Source organism: Adiantum capillus-veneris, chromosome 29 (assembly GCF_014529385.1).
Source record: "Adiantum capillus-veneris isolate H3 chromosome 29, ASM1452938v2, whole genome shotgun sequence".
In the NCBI taxonomy this organism is placed as follows: domain Eukaryota; kingdom Viridiplantae; phylum Streptophyta; class Polypodiopsida; order Polypodiales; family Pteridaceae; genus Adiantum; species Adiantum capillus-veneris.
Window position 1 is genome coordinate 21,079,112 of NC_140959.1, and position 24,135 is coordinate 21,103,246.

Genomic DNA, 24,135 nt, shown 5'->3' on the forward strand with positions numbered 1-24,135 from the left:
GCCAAAATGACCTATGAGACCAAAAAGTTACAATTGGTGAATATGATACCATGTCTAAGTACAGAACTTACCAAGTTACAAAGTTACCAAGTTACAAAGAACTAACACTAAAACACTAAGGCACTAAGGAAGGAGAAAGGGAATAAGGGAGGGGGGGGGGGGGGGGGGGGGGGGGGGGGGGAAGAGAGAGAGAGAGAGAGAGAGAGAGAGAGAGAGAGATAAAAGATAAAAAAGCAACGCTATTGTACATTTTTATTGAAAGCCTTTTCCATATATATATATATATATATATATATATATATATATAGGACCACTTTGGCAAAGCACACCCCACCTACACTGGAGGTATTCTTGCATGCTTATGAGAGAGTGTTCCTACAGGTAATTGGGCTTGAAAACCCAACACAATTGCTGCAGGAAATTGTTGTAGGCCATTAAAAATGGCCACATTCTACGTGGACTATCTGGAAGTGGAACCGTGACAAGATGTTAGCCCACCGCATCTGCTTTTCCGAGAGCTGCTTCTTCGACAAGCAGTAGCATACACTGTAAAGACGGTAAAATCAGCTCCGAGTAGATAGTGTCGCCACTGCGTAAGAGCATGGATTACTGCCAATAGCTCTTGCTCGTAAATCTGTGCAACCAACTCAGGACATGAAAACATCCTGCTCTCGAGAGCAATGACATGGCCTTCTTGCATCAAAACTGCTCCCAAACTCCAACCACAAGCATCACTGTAAACTTAGAATGGCTTTTGCAAGTCTGGCAAGGCCAACACTGGTTCCATAGTCAACTTTTCTTTAAGAGTCTGAAAAGCAGTAATCTTTGTTGGTCCCCAAGTGAAAAGAATCCCTTTCTAAGTGAGTATATGCAAAGGAGAAGCTACCTCTGCAAATTTTCAATACAAACACAAGCCCAAAAAACTTCAACTTCATGAACATTCTTTAAATCTGGCCAATCACGAATAGTCTCAATTTTGGCGGGGTCCATCTTTACCGCTTCAGTTGAGACAACGTGTCCCAAGAAGTGTATCTCAGACAAGAAAAATTCGTTCTCTTTCGCATTTATAATCAATTTATGCTTCCACGGTGCCTAGAAGACCTGCAATAGGTGGTGTCTTTGTTTTGCTTCATTCTTGGAGAAGACCATGATGTCGCCAAAGAAAGTGCCCACAAATGCTCGGTACTTTCTGAAAATCCTATCGATCATTCTGTTGAATGTCGCTGGAGCATTTATAAGGCCAAATGGCATAACCAAATATTCGTACAAACCAAAAGTTGTCCTGAAAGACGTCTTTGTAGACGTCTCCAGGAGCAATTCGGAGCTGATGATATCCACTCTTCAGATCAATTCTACTGAAACAAGAGGCTTCTGATGTCTGTCGAGAATATCATCCATGCTTGGAATAGGGAATCTGTCTTGATGATGATTTTATTGAGAGCTCTATAGTCAATGCACATTCTCCAAGATCCTTCTTTCTTTAGTACTAGCAATACCGATGAACAGAAAGGTGAAGTGCTAGGTTGGATGAGACCCTTTTCAAGAAGTTCTTTTACCTGATTCATTATTTCTTCATTTTCGGCTCAGCTAACTCAATAACGTGGTCAGTTTGGTGGAGTACTACTAGGAATCAAATCAATTGTGTGACCCTTAGGACAAGAAGGTGGTAGCTCACCTGGTAGGCCTTCAAAAAACAGTCAACCTGTGCGTATAGCAATTCTTGTCGTTCCCTTTTCTAAATCAAACATATTTGACCTTTGTTCATCATTCAGTTCCTTCAAGAAGACCGAGCAAACAAAAAGACTGCATTTCATTAATTTGGAAATGGCCGACATCCAAAACATCGCCAGAAGGTCTAGTCCTAATTGAAAAAGTTTTAGAATCTTTAGAGACTCTATTGAAAGCTTATGAGGGTAGACTGAAAACCAATCAAATGTTAGAACGAGGATGCTTGACATATCTGCATCCCGAGATTGAAAGGACGACTCGCCCTTCAGCCTTAAATCAAGTACAATTTCTCTGGCCTTCTCATTCTTCAAAGTAGATTTCTTGGCCCTATAATCGACCACAGTTTTGTTCTTGTGGAACCAAGGGATTCCTAGGAGGACGTCACACGCTTTCAAAGGCATGATGTAAAAGTCCTCGTGCCCTAAATACCCCTGACAATGCAAAGGAAGTTTGCCAATGACAGAATTAATGGTAACATCCTGTTCGTGTGCCGCTAGAACAGCCTCCGCCTATGGCCCCATTTGCTCGAGCGTAATTCCAAGTCGAGCCGCCAATTCGGGTGAAATAAAGTTGGCCTTGGCTCCTCCATCAAAGAAGATGGGGGCTTCTTGATCTCATACTTTGCCCCATGCGCAGCAAAGTTCAGTGCCTTCATCCATCTGATCTGGGTCGGGTCCCCACATAATCTGGTACCAGTTCTGCTTTCGTCTTTCCTTTTCTTCCGGGTTCTTCGGCTACTCTAGAACTCTCTGGCTTGTTCCCCACAGTCAAAACACTTCCCCGCTTTGAGATACCCGGATTTTTGTTTCTCCGTTAGTCGGGGACGTGTATCTTTCTTTTTCTGAAACTTCCCTTTTCTTCTGTTATCATTGGTCGAATTTTGTTCGGTCTGTGGTGTCAAAAGTTGATCGGTTGGATAAGTCAGATTGCCCGAATGCATAGCAAACCCTTGCTTAGCATGTCCTATTAGTTGTTGTATGGACTCGGACTTTTGTAGTAAGCAGTAATCTCGAATCTCTTTGGGAAGTCCAGAGCAAAATCGCTCGATTTACTACTTAAAGGTGATCTTTTTAAAAGAAGAGGCAAGTAGAAAAGCATCCCAAAATTTCTCGCAATAAATATACAAAGTATCTCCCTTGGTCATCTGAAGATGATTCCAATCGGAAATCACACTCCTAAGTGAGCCAAGAGAAAATAAAAAGTCGCTTGAAATTTAACGACTTTGTCGGTGCTTCTTTTCGTAATAGAAGAGTGGGCCACCATGTGCGTGCATTTCGTTTCAAATAGGATGTTGCCCTCCTGATCTTGGAGTGCTCTGAGTAGCGCCCTCCAAAAAACCTATGTCAAACTGTGAATAAAAGCGAGGGCCTTGTGAGTATCTCAAAAACCTAAAAAGGTATCAAATTTTAGTGCTTGTCCACCCTCCTTGAATTCTTTAGTCTTCTTGCTCTTATCCTTGAGAAAGTCGTATTGATTGGCTCCATAAAAGTGCTTCCTCTTAGAATAAAACATATGGTCGTCAGAGTCCAAACTCTCAAAAGAGGATGAATCCTCCTCAGAAGTATCAAAAAAATTTCGAGATCTTTGGTGGGATTTGCTCTTCTTGACCTTCCTCTTGTTCTTACCGTGTCTCTAAGTCTTTCTTCGGTTCGTGCTCTTTTGGTCCTCATCACTTGAATCAGAGGAGTTTAAACTGTCAAAAGAGGATGAGGATGAACTGGAAACACCCTCAAAACGTACGTGCTTCTTTGGCTTTCGTGCATTTGCAAAAGAAGACTGCCGACCCAAATAACCATGGTAGTCTGCTCCTCGGTTGTGTCTTTTTGAATGCTTCGTGGTCCTCAATATTTGATTGACTTCGTTCTATCACATCATCAAGTTCATCTTCAGAGTACACATGCGGGGCGGGTGGTTTCTTCAATGTAGACTTTAAAGGTGAGTTGATGGTTTTACGCCACCAAGTATGCATTTCATCGATCGGTTGCTTGGTCAAAAATTTTGCATAATGGGGATCCTTCCAATATTGGAGTATCTGCTTAGCACAAGCATCAACCTGCTGTTGACACTGCATCTCCATTCATTCATACTCCGTGGGTCGTGGTGGCCCGTACTCTTCTTCTCAATCGTCAAGATCCAATCATTGTCAATTTGAATTTTCCGTGCTCACCCAACCCTGAATTGTCAAAGTGGATTGCTTTGGTCTTTGTGGGATTCATCGACTGAATCCATGTGTATCGCGACCAAAAGGATCGGATTCTTCTTAAAAGAAAAATCGACTGAGCTCTCATACCACTGTAACAGACTTGGACCCCCAAGTCAAGAATCTGGTACGACACACTACAGAATCACTTAAAAACACTCACAAACTATATCACACTTACAATAGAGTCGACACCGCCAACGTAGTTCTATGCCCAAAGGTAATGGCCCCAAAATCTGGCACCCCTTTCGGTATTTATTTTTATATTAATGCTTGAGCAAAGTTACAAAGTCTAAGGGTCCTCTCTGCTCAGTGCTCATCAACAACCTGAGTGGAAGAGTGGCCCTAGGTACATATTTAAAGGCCCATGGCCTCTCAAAAGTAGTACATGAAAAGCTTCAAACTCAAAAGCATCTGATCCAAAAGTTGGGACTCCCAAAAGCTGCAACGCAAATCGCGGAAATTCGTACGTTGTGCAGCCTCAGCAATCAGCGCGTTTTGTGGTTTTCGTACAATCTGTAACGTCAGTGCAATTCGCGGAATTCTCAGTCAGTAGTCCACGCGATTTTAATCCTATATGTCCCTTGGGATCCCCTCAATAGGTACCATAAGTTGGTACAACTTGTGAGTTGCCACGTCATCATTTTGTGACATAAGTTGTCCCGGTGCTTGGTGTGTCTCTGAGTAAAAGACGATGTCTCTCCCCATAAAGCTGTCTTTCAAATGCCCCTACCTCGAGACGAAGTGACCCATTGAAGTTCCATGCTGCCATCTTTAGTGTGGTCCTATAGGTCTCGCATCGTGGTGTGGAGCGTCACTCCAATATCACCACCCTTCCATCTCGATAAAAAGCAATCTTACCTTTTTCCCATACCGCTCTAATATCCGACATTACCTCCTGCATATGAGCAATCTGCGAGAGCGTGAGGTCATCTCCAAGAAAGATGCCCGTCTTCTTCAGAGTTGGTCTCTTCTTCAAAAAGTCCTTCACTTCCATGGAGGGTAAACGAAGGATAAGTGCCATTTCCTTTAAGGTTTCCCCATTGATTCCACTTTTTTTATGCCCATAAATCCCATGGAGAGGAAACGAAGCATAAGCACCCTTTCCCCATTGCTTCCACTTTTCTTATTGCCCACATTCCAAGCTCTCGTATACATCGGCTCATTAACCCCCATCATAGTCATGAGTTCTTTTACCTCTTCATCCACATTATCTTAGTCTTTGCAGCAACAAATTCTCACATGTAAGGCACGCACCCCTCTCCTTTGTTCCTCTTCTAGTGTCAAGTTAATGATGGTGCATGTGGGGGTTGTTTCCTTGCCTTTTTCTTTCTTGGCAACCTCAATCCATTTCTCAACCTGGTCCGCTTTCTGTTGAGTCTTTGTAATAACATCCACCCAGGAAGTCCCTTCCTTTCTTTGTATTGCTCCTTCCAAGTTCCCCTCTTTGATGGCCCACACTTGCTCTTTTATCATGTTGAGTTCTCCAATTACTGAGGGTAGAAATTCTCCCTCTTCGAGTGTGTTTCGTGATCGCACCTCTGCAAGCTCCTTCTTGAGTAACGCAATCTCCTCATCTTGGGCCGTCAACGATCTTCAAGTGTGTTTATCTTGCTTTCCTGAGCCGACACACGTTCTTCAAGTGTCTTTATTGTGATTAATCTTGTTGATGGTCTTGCACATTTCTTCTTTGCATTTTTGAATGGCCTCCTCCAAACGGTTGTCCTTGTCAATTTGCTTCTTCACGTTTGAAAACCGCAAGAGGAGAGGGAGAAAGAGAGAGAGTTCTTGAGAGAGAGAGAGAGAAAACCACACTATGTAAATAGGTATTTCCACATTATGCATACATGTTTATTCCACATTTGTCTACAATCTCTACAATTCTGAACCCCACTACACATATAGGTGTTCCCACATCATGCATACATGTTTATTCCACACCTATCTACAATCTCTGCAATTCTGAGAGTTTTGATACTTCTAAAAAATCTGAAAATTTATGCACCTCTGAATTTCTGCAGGGTTCTGAATTTCTAGATTTTCTGAATTTCTGCAGGGGGGGAGAGGGCTGAGGAGCACGATGGGGGGGCGCGGGGGGGGGGGGGGGGGGGGGGGGGGGGGGGGTTAGGAAGATCTGTTCTCCCTCAATAGAAGATGATACAACTAGGATTTTAGAAGGTCTTGTGGGCGGTTAAGATGATATTGTTCATCACTTTTAGACATAGATGCCTACATTTGTGAGCTCATTGGTGAACAGTTTTGTATAAGACAATTAAAGATAGATCTCCATTGTCATAAAGATTAGACTTAGCAAAAATTTAGGTAAATCCATTCCAAAATGATACAAGGGTATATTGGAAACTTTTGATATTTCCACAAATTTCAGGGGTATTTTGGTAATTTAAATTACTTTTTTTGAAAACTTACAAAATCTAAGGTAGCGATTTTATCTTTTATGATCCTTCTTCTAGCCATTGCTCTGTTGTAGAGGGTCCTCTACCGGCTCTCCCTCTTTCCCTGGCAGCGTCCACTTCTCCTCCGGACGGCCTCCGTGGTCCCCCGTGATGTCGACATCTTCTACCAGATTCTACCCGTTGCAGATTTTAGCCGGGTATTCGCTTTCCCTTTGTTCCATCAGCTTCATGTTCAGGATTGCTCTACCGCAGGTCTCGTGCTTGTGCTACTGGTCCCCAAAATTCAAATTTTTGGCGTGGACAGCCGGATCCATGTGCTCTATCTGCGACTTCTTGGGTCCCTCTACAAATTCTCGTCACTTTCACCATCCTCACATCAGCTTCACTGCTTCATCCAGTGCAGCTTTCGATCTCCCTCATTCATGTGCTTCCACTTTGCAAGATTTTGTTGTGTACTTACGTTTTCTTGCAGTTATGTCCACTTTCGGTAATAGGATGCCGATCTTTCACCCATCAAAGAAGATGGATGGCTCCAAATTTACGGCTTGAAGGTACAAAAAACACACAAAGTACATAAAGTACTCATCTAGTGGTGGAGACCATACGTCCATGGTGGAGTGGTAATCCATAGGGCAGAGATACATCGTATGTGGGAGGGGAGTGGAGCCCTATCTCGAGGGGTGTAAATGCAGCTATATCCAGGGTACCACAATCACGGAGATACATCAGACTATCTAGCTCCATCCAGTGCTAAACTTCGGGTGTAGTATGTGGTACATGGTTGGCTCTGGGGTGAGAACAGCCTAGATAAATGTTGTTGGCTCTGCCATCATCTGCGCTCGTCTCTCTTGGACAGCCTAGTAGTGCTGAGACTCGATCATTTGAATATGTCTACGATGAAGGCTGGGGGCTCTATATCCTAGAGCTCATGGTCATCTCCCAGCTCCGATCGTCTCAACTTGCTCTGGGGTCACCTTTCTCTGTGTGGTTGGAGGTGGTGGGCCTAAGATCAACAAGTCTGTAAGCTGTGGCTATCTCCCACCCTTTAGGACCGTTGTAGGCTCCATCAGTGCCACTTTGCGTCTATGAGTAGGAACTGGCCAAACTGACACCGATCTTGATAGAGAGAGAAATGAAATGAAATAAATGAAATGATATATTAACGTCTACAAAAGGCCAAAATGACCTATGAGACCAAACTGATTACAATGATGAGTCTAGTACCAAGTTTGGGTACAAACAAAGAAAACTACAAACTAAAAACTGAGATAGGAGTGTTGCCGACTCCTATGGGTGGCTGGTAAGCTGAGCAATGGTATCATGCCACAAAGGTACAAAGTGGGGATAAGTGTCACCATGATACAATATAGCAGTAGCATAAAGCCTATCCTGATCGACACCCTGGGTATCGTGCTAGAATCCTGTGAATCCTCTGCCGCAATCTCCTCCGGTGCTGCGTGGTTCCGCTCCTCAGTCGCGGTCGTCCTGATCCCCCAACTATATAGCTCGGTCAATGAGAGTACCGCTGGTGTGTGTATGGGTAGGAACCGAGCTCTGTGATGGTGGTGTCCCCTCTGCCTCTGTGGTACTCGTACTGAAGAAATCTGAGATGCGTCTCTGGGACTGTCTCTGTCTGAGAAATGAAATGAAGTGAAATGTTATATTAACGTCTTCAAAAGGCCATAGTGACCTATGAGACCAGCAAGTTACAAGGTGGTGGATCTGATACAAAGTCAGAGTAACGAAAATAACCTACCAACAGTACAAAACAAAGATATATACTATAAGAAATGAAATGAAATGAAATGTTATATTAACGTCTTCAAAAGGCCATAATGACCTATGAGACCCGAGAGTTACAAAGTGGTGGATCTGATACAAAGTCAGAGTAACAAAATAACCTAACAACAGTACAAAACAAAGATATATACTATGGGGTCCTAAGTTGATCGATGTGAACCAAGCAAAAGACTAAGCAAAAAATGGGCGGCTTGTTGGGATAGCTGAATCACAAGAGATCTAGCATCGGTTGTTGGCGAATCTCATCAATTTCCTCCATGGTTAGTAGTCTGACCGGGCGTCGTGCATGCCTGGCCAGCGTCCTCCGAATTTTCTGCCGTAGCCTCCGTCGATGCTGTGTAGTTCTTCGCAGTCGCGGGCGCCTGGATTTCCCCAGTTCAATCACTCGGTCGATCAGTGTGCCTCTGGTGTGAGAGTGGTCCAAAACCTTCTCTGAACAAGCAATGGAAGCGGCCTCGTATCTCGTAGTAGAAGGGGCAGCGACAGGTATAGTGTAGCTCTGTCTCAGGTTCCATGTTACACAAGGGGCATGTCCTCTTCTCTGCTGGTACTCCGCTGTATCTCCCAGTCTCAATCCGCAACTGGTGAGAAGATGTGCGTAATAGGCCAATAGCACATCGTAACCCATGAGACAAGTGGGTATCCATGTATCTGGGTCTCGTCACAAAACCATCTTTCGTAAGTTGGAGAAGGCGGTCTTTGTAAAAAGCCATCTTCGTGCCCAATTCCTGTGCTGGTTGTATCCATGTCCTTCTGGTATCTAGCTCGGTCAGGTCTTGGCGTATGAGCTTGGTGATCTCTGACTGTATAAGGGTGACAGATGGTGCATCCAATGAGTAATGGAATGGTAGCAGCCGGTCTATGCTGAACCCATGTGCCTGAAACCATGATGTCATCTCCCCATACCAGCATGTTGTATCTCCTTGTATGGCTAACTGTCGATAGGATTCAAGTGCTATGCGAGCATATCTGTCTCTAGGAAGTGCCCATGTGCGGTTTATGAAGGAGACTGATCTGGTGAGCGCCTCCACCACAAGTGGGGGGGACGCTAGCTCTGCTCGGATAATGGCCCGTGGTACTGATGCCTTGGCTCTAATGAGCCGCGAGATCATAGAGACGAGAGGTTTCTCCATGTTCCCCCATCCGTCTGAGCGACCCGTCCTCCCGTGGTGATCCAGTGAAGGTCCCCATATCTCGGTTCCAAAGAGCAATGCTGAAGCCACCAAGGTGTATAAGAGCCAGAGCTTCGTCCAGGGCTCCTGAAACTGAACCTTCGAACACATCCTCTCCAATCTACCCAAAGCTGCGTGGGCTCTAGTAAGTCTGGTTTCTGCTGCTCTTCTGAGTGAGAATGTAGGTCCGCTAAAAACCACTCCAAGCTAAGTGTAAGCGTCTGTGTACTCCACAGTCTCCTGGCCGTATCTGAGTGTAGGTGCTGACCTCCTGATCCACTGTGGGGTGGTATTAAACACCATAACCTTGGTTTTACCTAGGTTGACAGACAAACCACTTTCGTGGGCAAACGTATGCAGAGCATCCAATTGACGTTGCATTCCCTCTGGGGATTCGGAGATCAACACTATGTCATCAGCATATAACAAAAGTGGAATCCATGTCCCTGCCAACTGAGCACCTTTATCCCCATCGCTGTAAATGTAGTCAGAAATCCCATCCACATAAATACCGAAAAGAGTGGGAGAGAGTGGGCAGCCCTGCTTCACCCCAATAGTGGAGTGAACCGGTGTAGAAAGTCCCTCCGGGGTGCGTACATGCCCTACTACTGATCTGTACAATGCCATGATCCCCCAAATGAGTTCTGTGGGTACTCCCATTTCCTGTAATCTGCGCATCAGTCTAGCTCTGGGTACCGTGTCGAAAGCTTTGCGAAAGGCCACAAAGCTACAATAGATCCGTCTCCCATGAGATCTGCCTTCCTCGATGATGGCCCTGAGTGTTAGGATATGGTCAAGAGTAGAGAAGCCTCTCCTGAATCCTGCCTGCCCAGTTGCACGTATTCCTTCCCTCTCTGCCCATCTACTCAGCTGTGGCTCAAGAATGGATGCATACAACCGTGCCAGTGTGTGCCCAATCATAATAGTGCGATAATTCCCAGGCTGCATGGGGTCTCCTGATTTGAAGATAGGTACGATTGTAGATAGGTTCCAACTGTCCGGTAGGCCCTCACACATGGCACGGTTAAACATAACTGCTAGAAGCTCTGCTAGCAGGTCTTTGGCATGCATGAAATGCTCAGCTACTAGGCCCTCATGATCATATGGTCTCCCAGTCTTCATCCTGTCAATGGCTTTCTTCACCATCTCAGCAGTGAAAAAGACACATGTATGTGGGCATGGGTCGGGGGGGTTGGGGAGGGGCGGCTGTCCAGGTAGTGTGTACAAAGATGATGCGTACTAACCCCAGGTCTCTGTGGAGGAAATAGCAAAGGGGGGGGACTGCTCATGAAAGACCCGCCACACCTCACGCAAGTCTTGACTCAAGAATAGCTCATATAGATCCTACTCGAGTCTAGCCAAAAAAGCCCTCTTCTTCCGCCGCACCAGGCGTCGGAAGTCCATCTGTGACTGTCTGTGAGTGACGTCTCCCAACAGCACCTCCCTTTGAAGATTGGCTCTAGTCTAGCGGCACTCCTCATCGTACCAGCTGATTTGAGGCATGCTCCCAAATCGGCGGCTCTGCTCAGGCTGGGTGTGTGGGTATGCTTCACCTGCTGCCTCATGTAATGTCTGTGTCATTATAGTAGTTAGCTCCTCCAGAGGTCGCCCCGGGTCCTCAGTGCATAGGCGTCTGTAGATTCCGTCCATGTATACAGAGTCCGTCTCCCTTGTGAATGTGTAGCGAGTAGGGGCTGCTACTCGTGGCCTGTGTGCTGCACTGAAATGGAAGGAGATGGTCATTGACACCTGCGCATGATCCACCGCCACCCCGACAGGTCTGGGTCCAACAGTGAGATCCTCGATACTAGAGATGAGATTCGGTTGTGCCATGACATAGTCCACCGTGCTGGCTCCATGTCTGTGTGGGAAGCATGTAAAGCCTCCCGCACCAAGAAATCTCTGTAGGCCGTTCAAGATTGCCAATCCATGTGCAGTGCCCATGTCTATTGTCGCCCACACTCAATATATTCCATATCGTGTGATAGTCTGGAAAGGCCCGTCTCTGCCACCTCTATCTCTCTTAGCATCTCCTCTGAAGTATCATAAAACACTGCCTGGTGATGGGCAGTCCTAGCATTGAAGTCCCCGAGGATGATAATGTCACCGTCCCTAGAGAACTCCCATATGTCATCATCCAAAATAGAGAAAGGGGACTGTCCTCTCGGTGGTGCATAAACTGATGTACTCGGGGAAAAGTAACAAATAGCTAGATAGAGGTTTCTGCCTGTCTCTGCTTTCAGTCTCACCCACATGTACCTAGCCTGCTCATCCCTGCGGGCTATATGTATCAGTGGCTGCAGATCCTCTCTAAAAAAAACTGCCACTCCTCCCGAGCCCCGCCCTCTGTGCTCTGAGCGTGTCTCCTGTCTATAGGCTGTCTCCCACCTATATCCATTGAAGTGAGGCATGGATTGCCCAGGGGCCTAGTGTGTCTCAGAGTAAAAGATGATGTCTCTTCCAGTAAAGCTATCCTCAAAATACCCACATCAAGACGCATAGATCCATTGCAGTTCCAGGCATCTACTTTGAGTGTGGTCCCATAAGTCTCGCACCGTCATGTGGAGCGTCGCTCAAGTATTACCACTTTTCCGTCTCGGTAAAAAGCGATCTTGCCTTTTCCCCTTGCCGCTCTAATCTGCGGCATTACTTCCTGCATATGACCGATCTGCGAGAGGGTGAGATCGTCCCCAAGAAAGTTGCCAGACTTGTAGCCTGCTACAGTGTCACTTTCACTTTCATATGACAGTAGTTTACAATTCGGCTTTGGTCAGTTGGTCTTTGGTCTGGCCGGTTCACACTTGGGCAGAGACACGTGACACGGTGGTCTAGTGGACATCGTGGCCAGGTCACCACCGCCACCCAGTGGGGATAGACTTAGATGATGTTCTTTATGAGCCGTTGGTGGCTCTTGATGATTGTACATATGAGTAGTCGTTCTGGGCCAGTGGCATTATCTTGTACGTAGCAGTCGTCTAGAGTGGGTCTTTACACAGAGCACGTTTACACCATCTCGGCACATCTGAGCCTCGACACCCCCATTCTACCTGAGAGTCCTGGGCTGGAGCTGAGTGTGCTGCCACGCCAGAGTCTGTATCAGTCTTTGAGATAGTCGAGTCATATGTTCTGGTCTACTGTTGTGTCTTTGAGAGCTCTGTTGACGTCTATTGTTTCCTTTCTGTTCATCTGTTTGAGGGAGATTCAGTCTGTTTGAGTAAGATTGTCACGCACATTGCACTGAGGATCACCCATTGTAGAGAGCACGAAACGTTATCCGCGCTATAGGTGCTCTCATTTTGGCGATCACGATGGGACCTCAAAGGAAGTCTCACTCTTGTGGGGATAGAATCGTGAAGCTAATCGGTTGTTACCTGGCTCTGCACACTTGCTTACACTAGTGTGCCTTACACTGTGTAGATAGTCTGCAAGTCTGGTCTGGTCCTAGCTCGCCCTGGTCCTCGTCCTAGTCCTCGCCCCTGGTCCTTGGTTTTGGATCCTGGTCTAGTACTCACCCTGGTCCAGCCCTCCTCGTCCTGCCAGCTAGGTGGTCTAGTCACTGGTCCTGGACCAGGTGGTCTAGTCATATTCTCACCTGTTCTGTGTCAGCCCTGTGCTCTTCACTGTTCATCACTGTTCAATGCATGACACATACAAGGCGGTCAGTTGAGCGTCAAAGCGCACTACTGAGCCCTCTGAAGCACTATAACAGAAGACGCCCGGTGGTATCTAGTAGAAGTCCATTAACCTCATCAACCTTACCTCCACATACGCCATCCCCCATTCCTTCATCTCCCATTCCTTCATTCCCCATTCCTTCATCAGGTTCCACATCTTCCTGATCACCTTCTCCAATAAAGCTCTCTCCTATTCTGCTACAACAAGGGGCCATGGAGGCGTTGGCTAGCGTGTTGGCCAAGGTAAACATCAAGTTTCCCAACTTCAAAGGACTCTCCTCGGAAGATGCGCACGACCATGCACGGAGGTTCGTATCTCTCTGTAGAGGACGTGGTCTTAACAGGGAAGATGCTTATCTGGTACTTTTTCCTTCCACCTTGGACGGCTTAGCAGACAAATGGTACAGCCAGTTTGCAGAGAATCATTTTGAAACTTGGGTAGACTTAAGACAACAGTTCTGTGCAGCTTTCAAGCCGGGCGACTACCAAGAGAAAGTGTTGGATGAGTTGGCCAACATGGTGCTCCGGCCAGAGGAGACTTTTGCGTAGCTTATGACCAAAACCAAGTCTCAGCAAAAACTCCGGGAGAGCCTCTGACCTGACGCCACTCTGGAAGAATTCATCGCAGCTGCTACTAGAATAGAGGGGGCTAGGAAGCTGTTCAACAACTCTCCTCACATAGATACTCCCTCTGTGTTCTCCGAAGGAAGTCTTGCTGATCCTTTGACTTCCTTGCGCAAGGAACTCGAAGCCCTCAAACTACAACAAGCCCTCCAAGAAGAGAAATCAATCTCTCTGAGACAAGAGAAACCATCGCACCTGGAGGCTTTCGATCAAATCAAAAGAGAACTAGAAGAGCTTCGGTCTCAGCAGGAGACCAAAGCTATGGTATGGTGCAGCTCTTGTCGCTCTCCTGGACATCCTCCACAAGACTGTCCCCTTCGGGCTTATTGCCACTTCTGCGAAAAATCTGGGCACGAAGATAAGGATTGTTACTATATCAAAGGATTGCGGCAAATACAACAAAATCTAGGTCCTTCTCTCCAACAAGGGCTAGCACCTGCATCCAACATGGTCTCACCCTACGGCCATCAAAACCCGTTGCCTCTCCTACTGACAACACCCCCTATGCAGCAAGGTATGCACAACAACTTTGCACCCCACAGTTTTTATCATGCCAGTACTCCCTCAGTTCCACAAAGTTTCTACACCTCAGCCTCCAGCACCATGCAACAACAAGAGCAGCGACCAACTCGTCCCCCGTTTCGTTCGTCAAATCAGCCAATCCTATACTACAGATGCGGTGAATATGGGCATTACCAAAGTAAGTGTTCTTTACCTGAAGGGTCTCCTCCTTGCAGACATTGTCCGGAGTCTAAGGACCACTATAATAAACATTGTCCCAAACAAAGGGCATCCTCATCTTCAGGCCCAAATCAAAATCAACAAGAGTTTACATTCCCGAAAATCAATCTAATCACAGTGAACACCACCCCTCAGCCAGCACCTGCTACACATACAGTTCAGCCACAACAAGCAACAGAGCCTACTGGGGTGCTCGCTCGAGCACAAAGAGCAGCCCTGGGTTTAAGTTTGCCAACTGCACCATCCGGTCCAACACTTCAGCAACCTGTTCAAAATGTCGCACGCGTAAATGGTGCAAAGAATAGGCCAATCTCTATGCTTTCGGACATTGATGGAGCCTTCCTGGCAGCAGTAGCTGACTTGAAACAGGTCAAAGTTTCCGAGGAGGCCCAGGTTGTAGAAGCTAGGCCCACTGCGGAAGCAATCTTGAAGAACATCTTTCAGCAAGTATCTCTTTATGAGATGCTTCGGCTAGATGCAACTCTTAGCAGTGACACTCTCAATAATTCAATCTTTGTACCTTGGTACAGGGCCTAGTTGCGGGCACCTACCTGTGCAGCCCCTGGAGTCCTACATGATTTCATATCCAGCTGCTCCCCTCACCGACTATAAAAGTCCACGTCTTACTGTATCTATTCTTGGGCAGTCATTCTCAGGCGTCATAGTGGATGGTGGGTCTGGAATCAATCTAATGCCTGAATTTACCATGTCAGCCTTAGGTCTGCATCCTACTCGCCCTGCTCCGTTCACTGTTACGATGGCAGACTAGAGGACAGTCTATCCTGTGGGCATAGCTTGGATTTTGTGGTGGTCAGTCTCCCTCAGGTGGAGGGAGGATTTCCCTTGCTGATTGGTAGACCATGGTTGCAGCATACTAAGGCACTTCATGATTGGGGAAACGACGCCATGTGGATACACACTCCCGGCTCCCAAATGCAACCAATCCGGCTTGAAGGAGGGATGGATCCATTGGCTCAGCTCATTGACAGTACAGTCCAACCCCGACCCTGAGCAGCCCATCCCACCTGACGGGTCTAACGAGGACCTGCTACAATGGTTGGAAGCTACCACTTCGATGCCATGCTACATGGTCTCTACTCAAAACTTACCTGTGCCGCCAGTAACACTCTCTTCAAAATCCTCAAGAGGACACTGATGTCCAAAGTCCTACAACAAATAGTACAACAGTCGAAGAAGTGTGTCAGCCCCAAATTCTCATGCGTCGAATGACCCGCCGATGGAAGCCCTCGGTCTTGGGGAACCTATAACACATCACCGAAGGAGGAAGCAATCTCCTCTGCATGCACTAGCCAAAGATTTTTCCCCCTTCCTGGAGCATCTCCCAAGTCGGACCCCCTTCAAAAGCACTCTCTCATGTTGTCTGCATCTGAAGATTTACCCTTCGAGGAGCTCCCACAGGGATGGTTACAAGAAGAGTATGCAGAGTTTCCAATCGATCAAACACACCTGCACCTGATGTCTTGAAGCTCCAAGAGGCAGCTCACCTCTCATCTTCAGAAGCACCCTCTCCAGCTACAACCCCAGACCCGGTCAGAGAAGTCAACTTGGGAGACCCTGACAACCCTCCGCACGTACTGTTAACAGCTTGGTTATGGGAGCATCCCGCTTTACTCAATCAGGTAGTCTCTTTCATACACTCTTTTAAAGATGTTTTTGTTTGGTCCTACAAGGATATAGAGGGGATTCCACCAGAATTGGGTGTCCACACTATACCTCTGGTTGAAGGGGCTAAGCCTATAAGAGACCGAGCTTACAAGCTCAACCCGAAGTATGTTGAGGCGGTCAAGGCAGAGTTAGAAAAAATGCAAGAGGCAGGGATCATAGTACCTATGGAGCACTTTGAGTGGTTATCACCCATGGTGATAGCGCCTAAGAAGCAATCCAACAAAATCCCTGTGTGCGTCGATTACCGTGCTCTAAATAAGGTAACTATCCCAGATGGTTTCCCAACACCTTTCACTGAGCGTGTGCTCGAAGATGTAGCAGGGCATGTATTGTACAGTTTCATGGATGGGTTTAGTGGATACAATCAGTTGGGCATCCATCCAGGTGATCAACTGAAAACGGCCTTTGTGCCTCCCTGGGGTATTTTTATATACACTCCAATGTCTTTTGGGTTGAAAAATGCCCCACCTTCTTTCAATAGGGCGGTATATCTCATCTTTTGTCCTCTGCTTACGGATCATCTTCGCATCTTCATGGACGATTTTTCGACCTTCTCAGGTGCTCAATGTTCAACCCCAGTGGAAGACCTAGAGGAACACCTCACTCAGCTCTCTGCTGTCTTCCTCACATGCAGAGAGGCACGCCTCAAGCTAAATCCTAACAAATGTCATTTTTTGGTTACTGAAGGCACACTTCTAGGCCATGTGGTGTCTGCTAAAGGTTTAGCGCCTAACCCAGAGAAGATTGTGGCAACCTTAAAGTTACCACCTCCCATCAACCCAAAAGAGGTACAGAGCTTTGTAGGCCACACAGGGTATCATCGCGGGTTTATACGCATGTATGCACAGGTGGCTCAACCCCTGACCCGCCTAACCAGTGCTGCTGTTCCCTTTCAATGGTCAAAGGCAGAGTCTGAACCTTTTGCATACCTTAAAAAACGCCTCACTCAAGCGCCTATCTTAGTAGCTCCCGATTGGTCTCTCACCTTTCATGTGCATACAGATGCCAGTCAACTGGCTGTGGGTGTGGTGGTGACTCAACCTCGTAAGGAGTATAACCTGGATCGCCCTGTTCACTATGCAAGTCACCTACTCACCAAGGCAGAGTGCAACTATAGCACCACAAAAAGGGAAGGTTTAGCTATTGTGTATGCTCTGCAAAAATTTCGGCACTACTTATTAGGGGTCCACTTCACAGTTATTACTGATTACCATGCCCTGCGATATTTGCTCAACAAGCCGCAGGTTGCAGGTAGAGTATGGCGATGGCTACTCTTATTTCAAGAGTGCGATTTCGAAGTGGTACTCAGGCCCGGCAAACATCATGTCCTCGCCGACCACCTTTCTCGCGTTCACACTGGTGAAGAAGCAACAAGGGTTGCTGACGACTTTCCTGATAGCAGTCTCTTTAAGGTGCATACCACACCGGAATGGTACGGTGATGTTTTGCATCTGCTTTCTAATGGCCTCTACCCAGAGAATGCTTCTCCCCTGCAGAAGAGACGCCTGTTGTTGAAGTCTAGGCCTTTCACTCTCATTGGGGGCCAGCTATACAAATCAAGGCAGGATGGTGTTCTGAGGCGGTGTGTCTCCCCTCATGAAGTCGAGTATATTTTAGAGGATGCCCATAGTGGTCCCACTGGTGGCCATTACCCTGGCCATATTACTGCACAAAAGATTCTCTAATGTGGCTTATGGTGGCCCTATATTTTCCGCGATGTAATTGCCTATGTAAAGGTATGTGATGTATGTCAGCGCTGTGGCCCTAAACCAAGCAAACAGCCAAACCGTCCTCCCCAGGTCTCTATGGCATGGCAACCCTTTGAGAGATGGGGCATAGATTTTGTAGGCCCAATTACTCCCTCTGCCCAACCCGGCAATCGGAAGTATCTCTTGGTGGCTACCGACTACGCAACAAAGTGGGCAGAGGTACTTGCAACAACCGACTGCACTGGCACTACAGTAGCCAAGTTTCTCTATGAAAATATTTTGTGCACGTTTGGATGTCCCTTGGAAATCACCAGTGACAGGGGTAGTCACTTTGTGAAGGAAACAATTTCTACCTTGCTGGCCAACTAAAGATTTTTCACAGAAAATCTTGTTCCTATTACCCTACAGCAAACGGGCAGGCAGACGCACTAATAAGGTTCTGATAGCACTCCTGCGGAAAGCATGTCATCTTCATCCCTCGACTTGGGTCAAGCTATCCACGGTACACTTTGGGCATATCGAACTTCTTTCAAAGCCACAACCAATCACACCCCATTTCAATTGGCTTTCGGTTTGGAAGCGATAGCACCTTTCGAATTCAACTCAGGATCCCCGCGAGTGGGGAGTCTTTGTGCCAATGGAAATTTGGGGTCGGCATCAGTCTCTCGTCTTTTCCTTTTGGAGGAAAGCCGAGGTTTGGCTTCACTGGCTCTAGAAGCAGAGCAGCTTCGTCGTAAATCCTGGCATGATCGCCATCTCAGGAAGCCGCAAATAACGCAAAGAGCACTGGTGCTACTTTATCAGGCCAAGTTTCTGAAAAAAGCAAAGAAGTTGGTCACAACATAGCAAGGACCATATAAGGTGATGGAGATTCTATCTATCCCACGACGCTGTACAATTAGCCACTCTCGAAGGAGTTTCTCTGCCTTTAGTCAATGGATCTCGGATCAAATGCTATCATGCTTAAGAAGCCGCTCAAGGGTCTAACCGCGCGACAATCAAGTGTTGAGCTTCGCCGACTCCTGAACCTTTAAATAGCCTCGGAATCACTATCTTCCGCATCTTGCTGTTCCGTTTTATCGTATCTCTTAGACCCTCTCCTTATAGAACTCTCCTTCTGCAGACTCTGTTAAGCTCATAGGTTTGATTCTGGAGTTGGATCAACTCTATCCTTCACTCTCTCTGTCTTCAATCCCTGTCGGTCTTGACATAACCAAATCCCCTCAGTCCTCAATCTCGTCTCAGTACCTTTTCTCAGCATTTGCCTCTCAACTGAATCATAGTTCTTTGATATGCATAAATGCCTTTGTATCATTGAGTGGGGTATTTATGAAAGTACTTCGCGTTTTATCTGCCACTGCTCATTCTTTCTCAGTACCTCGAAATTATCTATGCTTTCTGTTAATCAAGTCTATGTATTGGTCGTCGCTAAATCTTTAAGAACTCTAGGATAGTTCCTACGTGTTAAAACTCCCTCTTTATTTTTTCTACCCTCTGACTTTGTCTATCCTCTCAACCCCCCAACCCTAATCCTAGCCCTAGTGCTTTCCCTATCCCCTCGCCATAGGCCCTAGGCCCTAGGCCCTAGCCTTGACCTTACTCCCGCCCTCATCCTAGCCTTGGCCTGCTTCGCCCTTGACCTAACTTATCCCTCGCCCCTATCCCCTCGCCCTCACCCCCTATTCCTCGCCCTAGACCCTCGACCCCAGACCCGCACCCTCTCGCCCTCTCCCCCTAGCCCCTCTTCTCTCGCCCTAGCCCGCCCCTAGCCCCTAGCCCTCGCCCCCTTATCCCTCGCCCTCGCCCTATTCCCTAGACCCTCGCCCTCAACCCCTATTCCCTCGCCCTCGCCCTCGCCCTCGCCCCTACACCCTCACCCTCTCGCCCCCTAGCCCCTCGCCCTCAACCACTATTCCCTCGCCCCTAGCCCCTCACCTCTCGCCCTAGCCCCCCTCACCCTCTCGCCTTGTCCATCCCTCGCCCCTAGCCCTAGCCCTAGCCCTCCCCTTCACCCTCTCTCTCGCCCTTGCCCCTAGCCCCTCGCCTCTCGCCCTAGCCCCCCTCACCCCTAGCTCCTAGCCTCTAGCCCTGGTCCCTAGACCTAGCCCTTCCTCCCCTCGCCCCTCGCCCTCGAAACGCAATTCGGGCGGTTTCTCACTTCTCAGCAAGGGCATATTTTACCTGCGAAAAGCAACAAAGAAGAGGAGAGAGCGTTTTACATGCAAAAAGCCAACGCGAAAAGCAGAGCCTTTATTATAGCCTTGGTACTCTGTTCAGTCCGTCATCCAGTACCGCCCTTGCTCCTGCTACATTGGGACTCATCAATCAATCAGTATAGATTCTCACGCACACTTGCTAAAGATGGTTAGAACTCGCAATAAAGAAAAGCACCTCCAATCTGAGGAAGAGTCCTCGGCCTCTGGGGATAGCTCTGACAGTAAATCAGATTACACTCCTAGTTCAGAGCAGCTTTCAGAGGAATCTTCAGAGGAAGAGTCGCCCCAGTCAGCCACTGTTGACAGGGTGACCACTCTCCAGGTGCCTCGCCCGTCTGGTGCCCTCTCCAAGGTACCTCTAATAATGATATATCATTTACAGGCTCCGAATCCAGCACTCAAGGATGTGTTCTCTCAGCAGCAACTGATACACTTGGGTCTTCAAAATTTGGCTCAGACCGATTTGTCTACCAATATCTCTACTGCCAAGCTATGTTCCCTCTTGCTAACTTTTCCAAAGCTGAATGATATTGCACTTACAGCGGAGGATATAGGACAGGCTATGGGAATATTGACTGTGCTGGCACCTCTGCCCGCAACAAAAACCTTCTCGAATCTCTCACCAGAAGAAACTGCAAATGCTTGTCAGGAACTTTTGTTGGACTCACATCCAGACTATCACAAGAGTCGGCAACTGTATTCAGTGTTACAGTATTATTTTTTACTGCGAGCACCTGAAAGAACAGGGGTTCCATCTTCTCCAGCAATATGCGATGCTCTTTTTTGTCTCTACCACTGCCTGCCATACCCATTTCACAATTTGTTGTTTAAAGCGCTACAGGACAGGGCAAAGCGTTTTCGGACTCAGCGTAAAGGCAAAGCGGAAAGGTTCAATTGCTATTCAGCGCCTATTATGTATTGGGTAGTACAGATAATGCAGCAAAAGACAGATGCAAAAGCGGTTCTCACCCTTCAAGATGATCCAAAAGAGCAAGAACGTTCCAAAATGGCCAAAGGGAAAGGCATCTTGCGCAAGAGGGCAAAGGTACAAAAAGATTCATCTGAGCAGCTGGCAACACTACCTTTCTCAGAATCACAGGTCAAAATCTCGAACGTCCATACTACAACACCAGCAGTGCTTATGTCTACTTCTGTGGCCACCTCCACTTTCACACCACCTCTTGTGAGTAGTGTTGCAGTCACTAAAACACAACCTCCAGTTGTGTCGCCAGCACCACGTATTACTCTTACTGGTGGGGCACCGAAGGATACTGCAGGGGCATCTAGCTCTGGGGCGCCTACATCTGACAAGCATGACATGTATGATACTTTTGCGCCTCAGGCCAACAGACTTTTAGAGGCAAACAGAAGAGCCATTTCGACGATTATCAATGCAGCCCTCTCATTGCAAGGTACCAACGGTATGCATCGCGCTTGCTATGACGGTATGACAAGGGAAGTGCAAACGCATCTTCAACGAGCGATGGATAGGGACAATTTCATTGCTACAGCTCAAGATCACATAAGAATCTTAACTCAACAGGTAGTGGACCTCAAACATATTGTCCACACTCAGCAAAAACAATTAAAAGAGACAAATGATATGACCGCAGCAGTTCAGGACCTCTCTCCGGTGGTACATACACTATGTCCTTCTTGCGCAAAATACCAAGCTGTAGCCATTTCACAGGCAGTTCCAGCTACAGCTACAACTACAACCCCAGTTTTTCAGTAAGTTCCTGCTATAGCAACACAGGTACCGACACAAACGGACGTTTCCAAAGCACATTCAGGGGATTCTCAAACAGCAGAGAAAGCAAATCCTACCCAAATGGAGTCTAAACCAACAGGATCGGTCTCATCACACTTTCAGGGTCCCTCTATGGCCTCCCCCTCCCAGTCCCCATCCTTTCCTCAGCACTTCTACGGCTTCCCGAGATTCCAACAACCTGTTCACCCTCGCAACCTGCCTAGTCTTTTCCTGGGTTTCCACCAGCTCCACCTACTCACATGACGCAGCCTGCTGCTCATGGGGTGGCTACTCCATACCTGATGTACCCTCCTCATGGCCACTACCCCTCACGATACAGTTGGCCTCCATCTCCTTACCCACCTTACTATCAGCCTCCTCCACCTCCTCCTCCATCATCCGACCACCAACAGTAGATCGCCGATATTTCAGTTCTTCAGTTCCGCTCTCCAGGACAGGCATCGGTCTTGTGGCGGGCAACCTGTAGCCTGCTACAGTGTCACTTTTACTTTCATATGACAGTAGTTTATAGTTGGGCTTTGGTCAGTTGGTCTTTGGTCTGCTCGGTTCACACTTGGGCAGAGACACGTGGCAGGGTGGTCTAGTGGAGATCGTGGCCAGGTCACCACCGCCACCCAGTGGGGATAGACTTAGATGATGTTCTTTATGAGCCGTTGGTGACTCTTGATGATTGTACATATGAGTAGTCGTTCTGGGCCAGTGGCATTATCTTGTACGTAGTAGTCGTCTAGAGTGGGTCTTTACACAGAGCACGTCTACACCATCCCGACACATCTGAGCCTCGACACCCCCATTGTACCTGAGAGTCCTGGGCTGGAGCTGTGTGTGCTGCCACGCCAGAGTCTGTATCAATCTTTGAGATGGTCGAGTCATATGTTCTGGTCTGCTGTTGTGTCTTTGAGAGCTCTGTTGACGTCTATTGTTTCCTTTCTGTTCATCTGTTTGAGGGAGATTCAGTCTGTTTGAGTAAGATTGTCACGCACATTGCACTGAGGACCACCCACTGTAGAGAGCACGACACGTTATCCGCGCTACAAGTCTCTTTAAGAGTTGGTCTTTTCTTCAAGAATGACTTCTTTGCTTCCATGGAGGGAAAACGGAGGATGAGTGCTCTTTCTTTTGAGGTTTCTCCACTGCCTCCATTTTTCTTTATGTTGCCCACTCTCCATGCCCTTGTGTGTGTCGGCTCATGAATCCCCATCAAGGCTGTGAGTTCTTTTAGTTCTTCGTCCACATTGCCTTTGTCTTTAAGACCGCAAATTCTCACATGTAAAGCGCGCACCCTTCTCCTCTGCTCCTCCTCTAGTGTCTGGTTAATGATGTTGTTGGGTGTGGACGTGGGCGTTATCTCCTTGTCTTTTCCTTTCTTGGCCACCTTGATCCATTTCTCGGCTTCGTCCGCCTTCTGTTGGGTTTTGGTAAGAGCATCCACCCAAGAAGTCGTCATTTCTTTGTGCTATTCTTCTCCCTCTTTGATGGCCCATACTTGTTCCTTGATCGTGTTGATTTCTTCAATTACTGAGGGTTGCAGTTCGCCCTCTTCCAGTGTGTTTCTTGTTCGGGCTTCGGCGAGTTCTTTCTTGAGTGACGTGATCTCTTCCTCTTGGGTCGTCACTCGGTCTTCCAACGTGCTTATCTTGCTCTCTTGGATCAGCACACATCCTTCGAGAATGTTTATTGTGCCCAAGAGATTGCGGTTCATCTTGGTGATGGTCTCCGTCATTTCCTCTTTGCATTTTCGAATAGCATCCTCTAGGGGGTCGGCTTTTTCGTTCGTCTTCCTCATGTTTGATCGCCGTCCGCAAGGGGGTTAGATGCACGTGTGCACCCACCCTAGCAACGGGCGTGGCACTGGATGTACATGTGCACCCACGCTGGCGGCGATCGCGACGAGTGGCGGAGCGCAAGGCAGTTCGGCCAGGTGCCCTCAATATGTTGAGAGAGAGAGAGAGAGAGAGAGAGAGAGAGAGAGAGAGAGAGAGAGAGAGAGAGAAGCAGCCCGGGGGGGGGCACGAGGGGTTGGGGGGGAGAGAGAGAAATGAAATGAAATGAAATGTTATATTAACGTCTTCAAAAGGCCAAAATGACCTATGAGACCAATCAGTTACAAAATAGTGAATCTAATACCATGTCTGGGTACAAAAGAACTAGAAAAGAACTAGAAGTGGAACAAAATACTACTACTACTACTACAATCTAAAACTACGTGGGTGTAGCAGCTGATACAATAGGTACCCGGTAAACTGGATGTAACAGTGTGTGAAACAAAGATGGAAGAAATGGTGAGGATCCATCCTCATCTGCACTCTGGATGTCGAGAGAGTATGGCTCGAATCTTCTGTTGTAGTCTCCGTCGATGCTGTGTAGCTCCTCTCCTCAGTCGCGGTCGTCTGTATCTCT

General features: G+C 47.4%; 2 protein-coding genes across 2 annotated transcripts in view; one reads left to right on the forward strand and one right to left on the reverse strand.

Annotated features, from left to right (window-relative positions):
• CPSF100 (cleavage and polyadenylation specificity factor 100) overlaps positions 1 to 24,135 on the reverse strand; it is a 177,729-nt gene that overhangs the window by 13,570 nt on the left and 140,024 nt on the right. The window lies entirely within an intron of this gene.
• Positions 20,035 to 21,699, forward strand: LOC147418871 (uncharacterized). The gene has a single exon (XM_086505249.1). It carries the CDS (start codon positions 20,110 to 20,112, stop codon positions 21,697 to 21,699), a length of 1,590 nt encoding a protein of 529 aa, XP_086361375.1. The 5' UTR covers positions 20,035 to 20,109.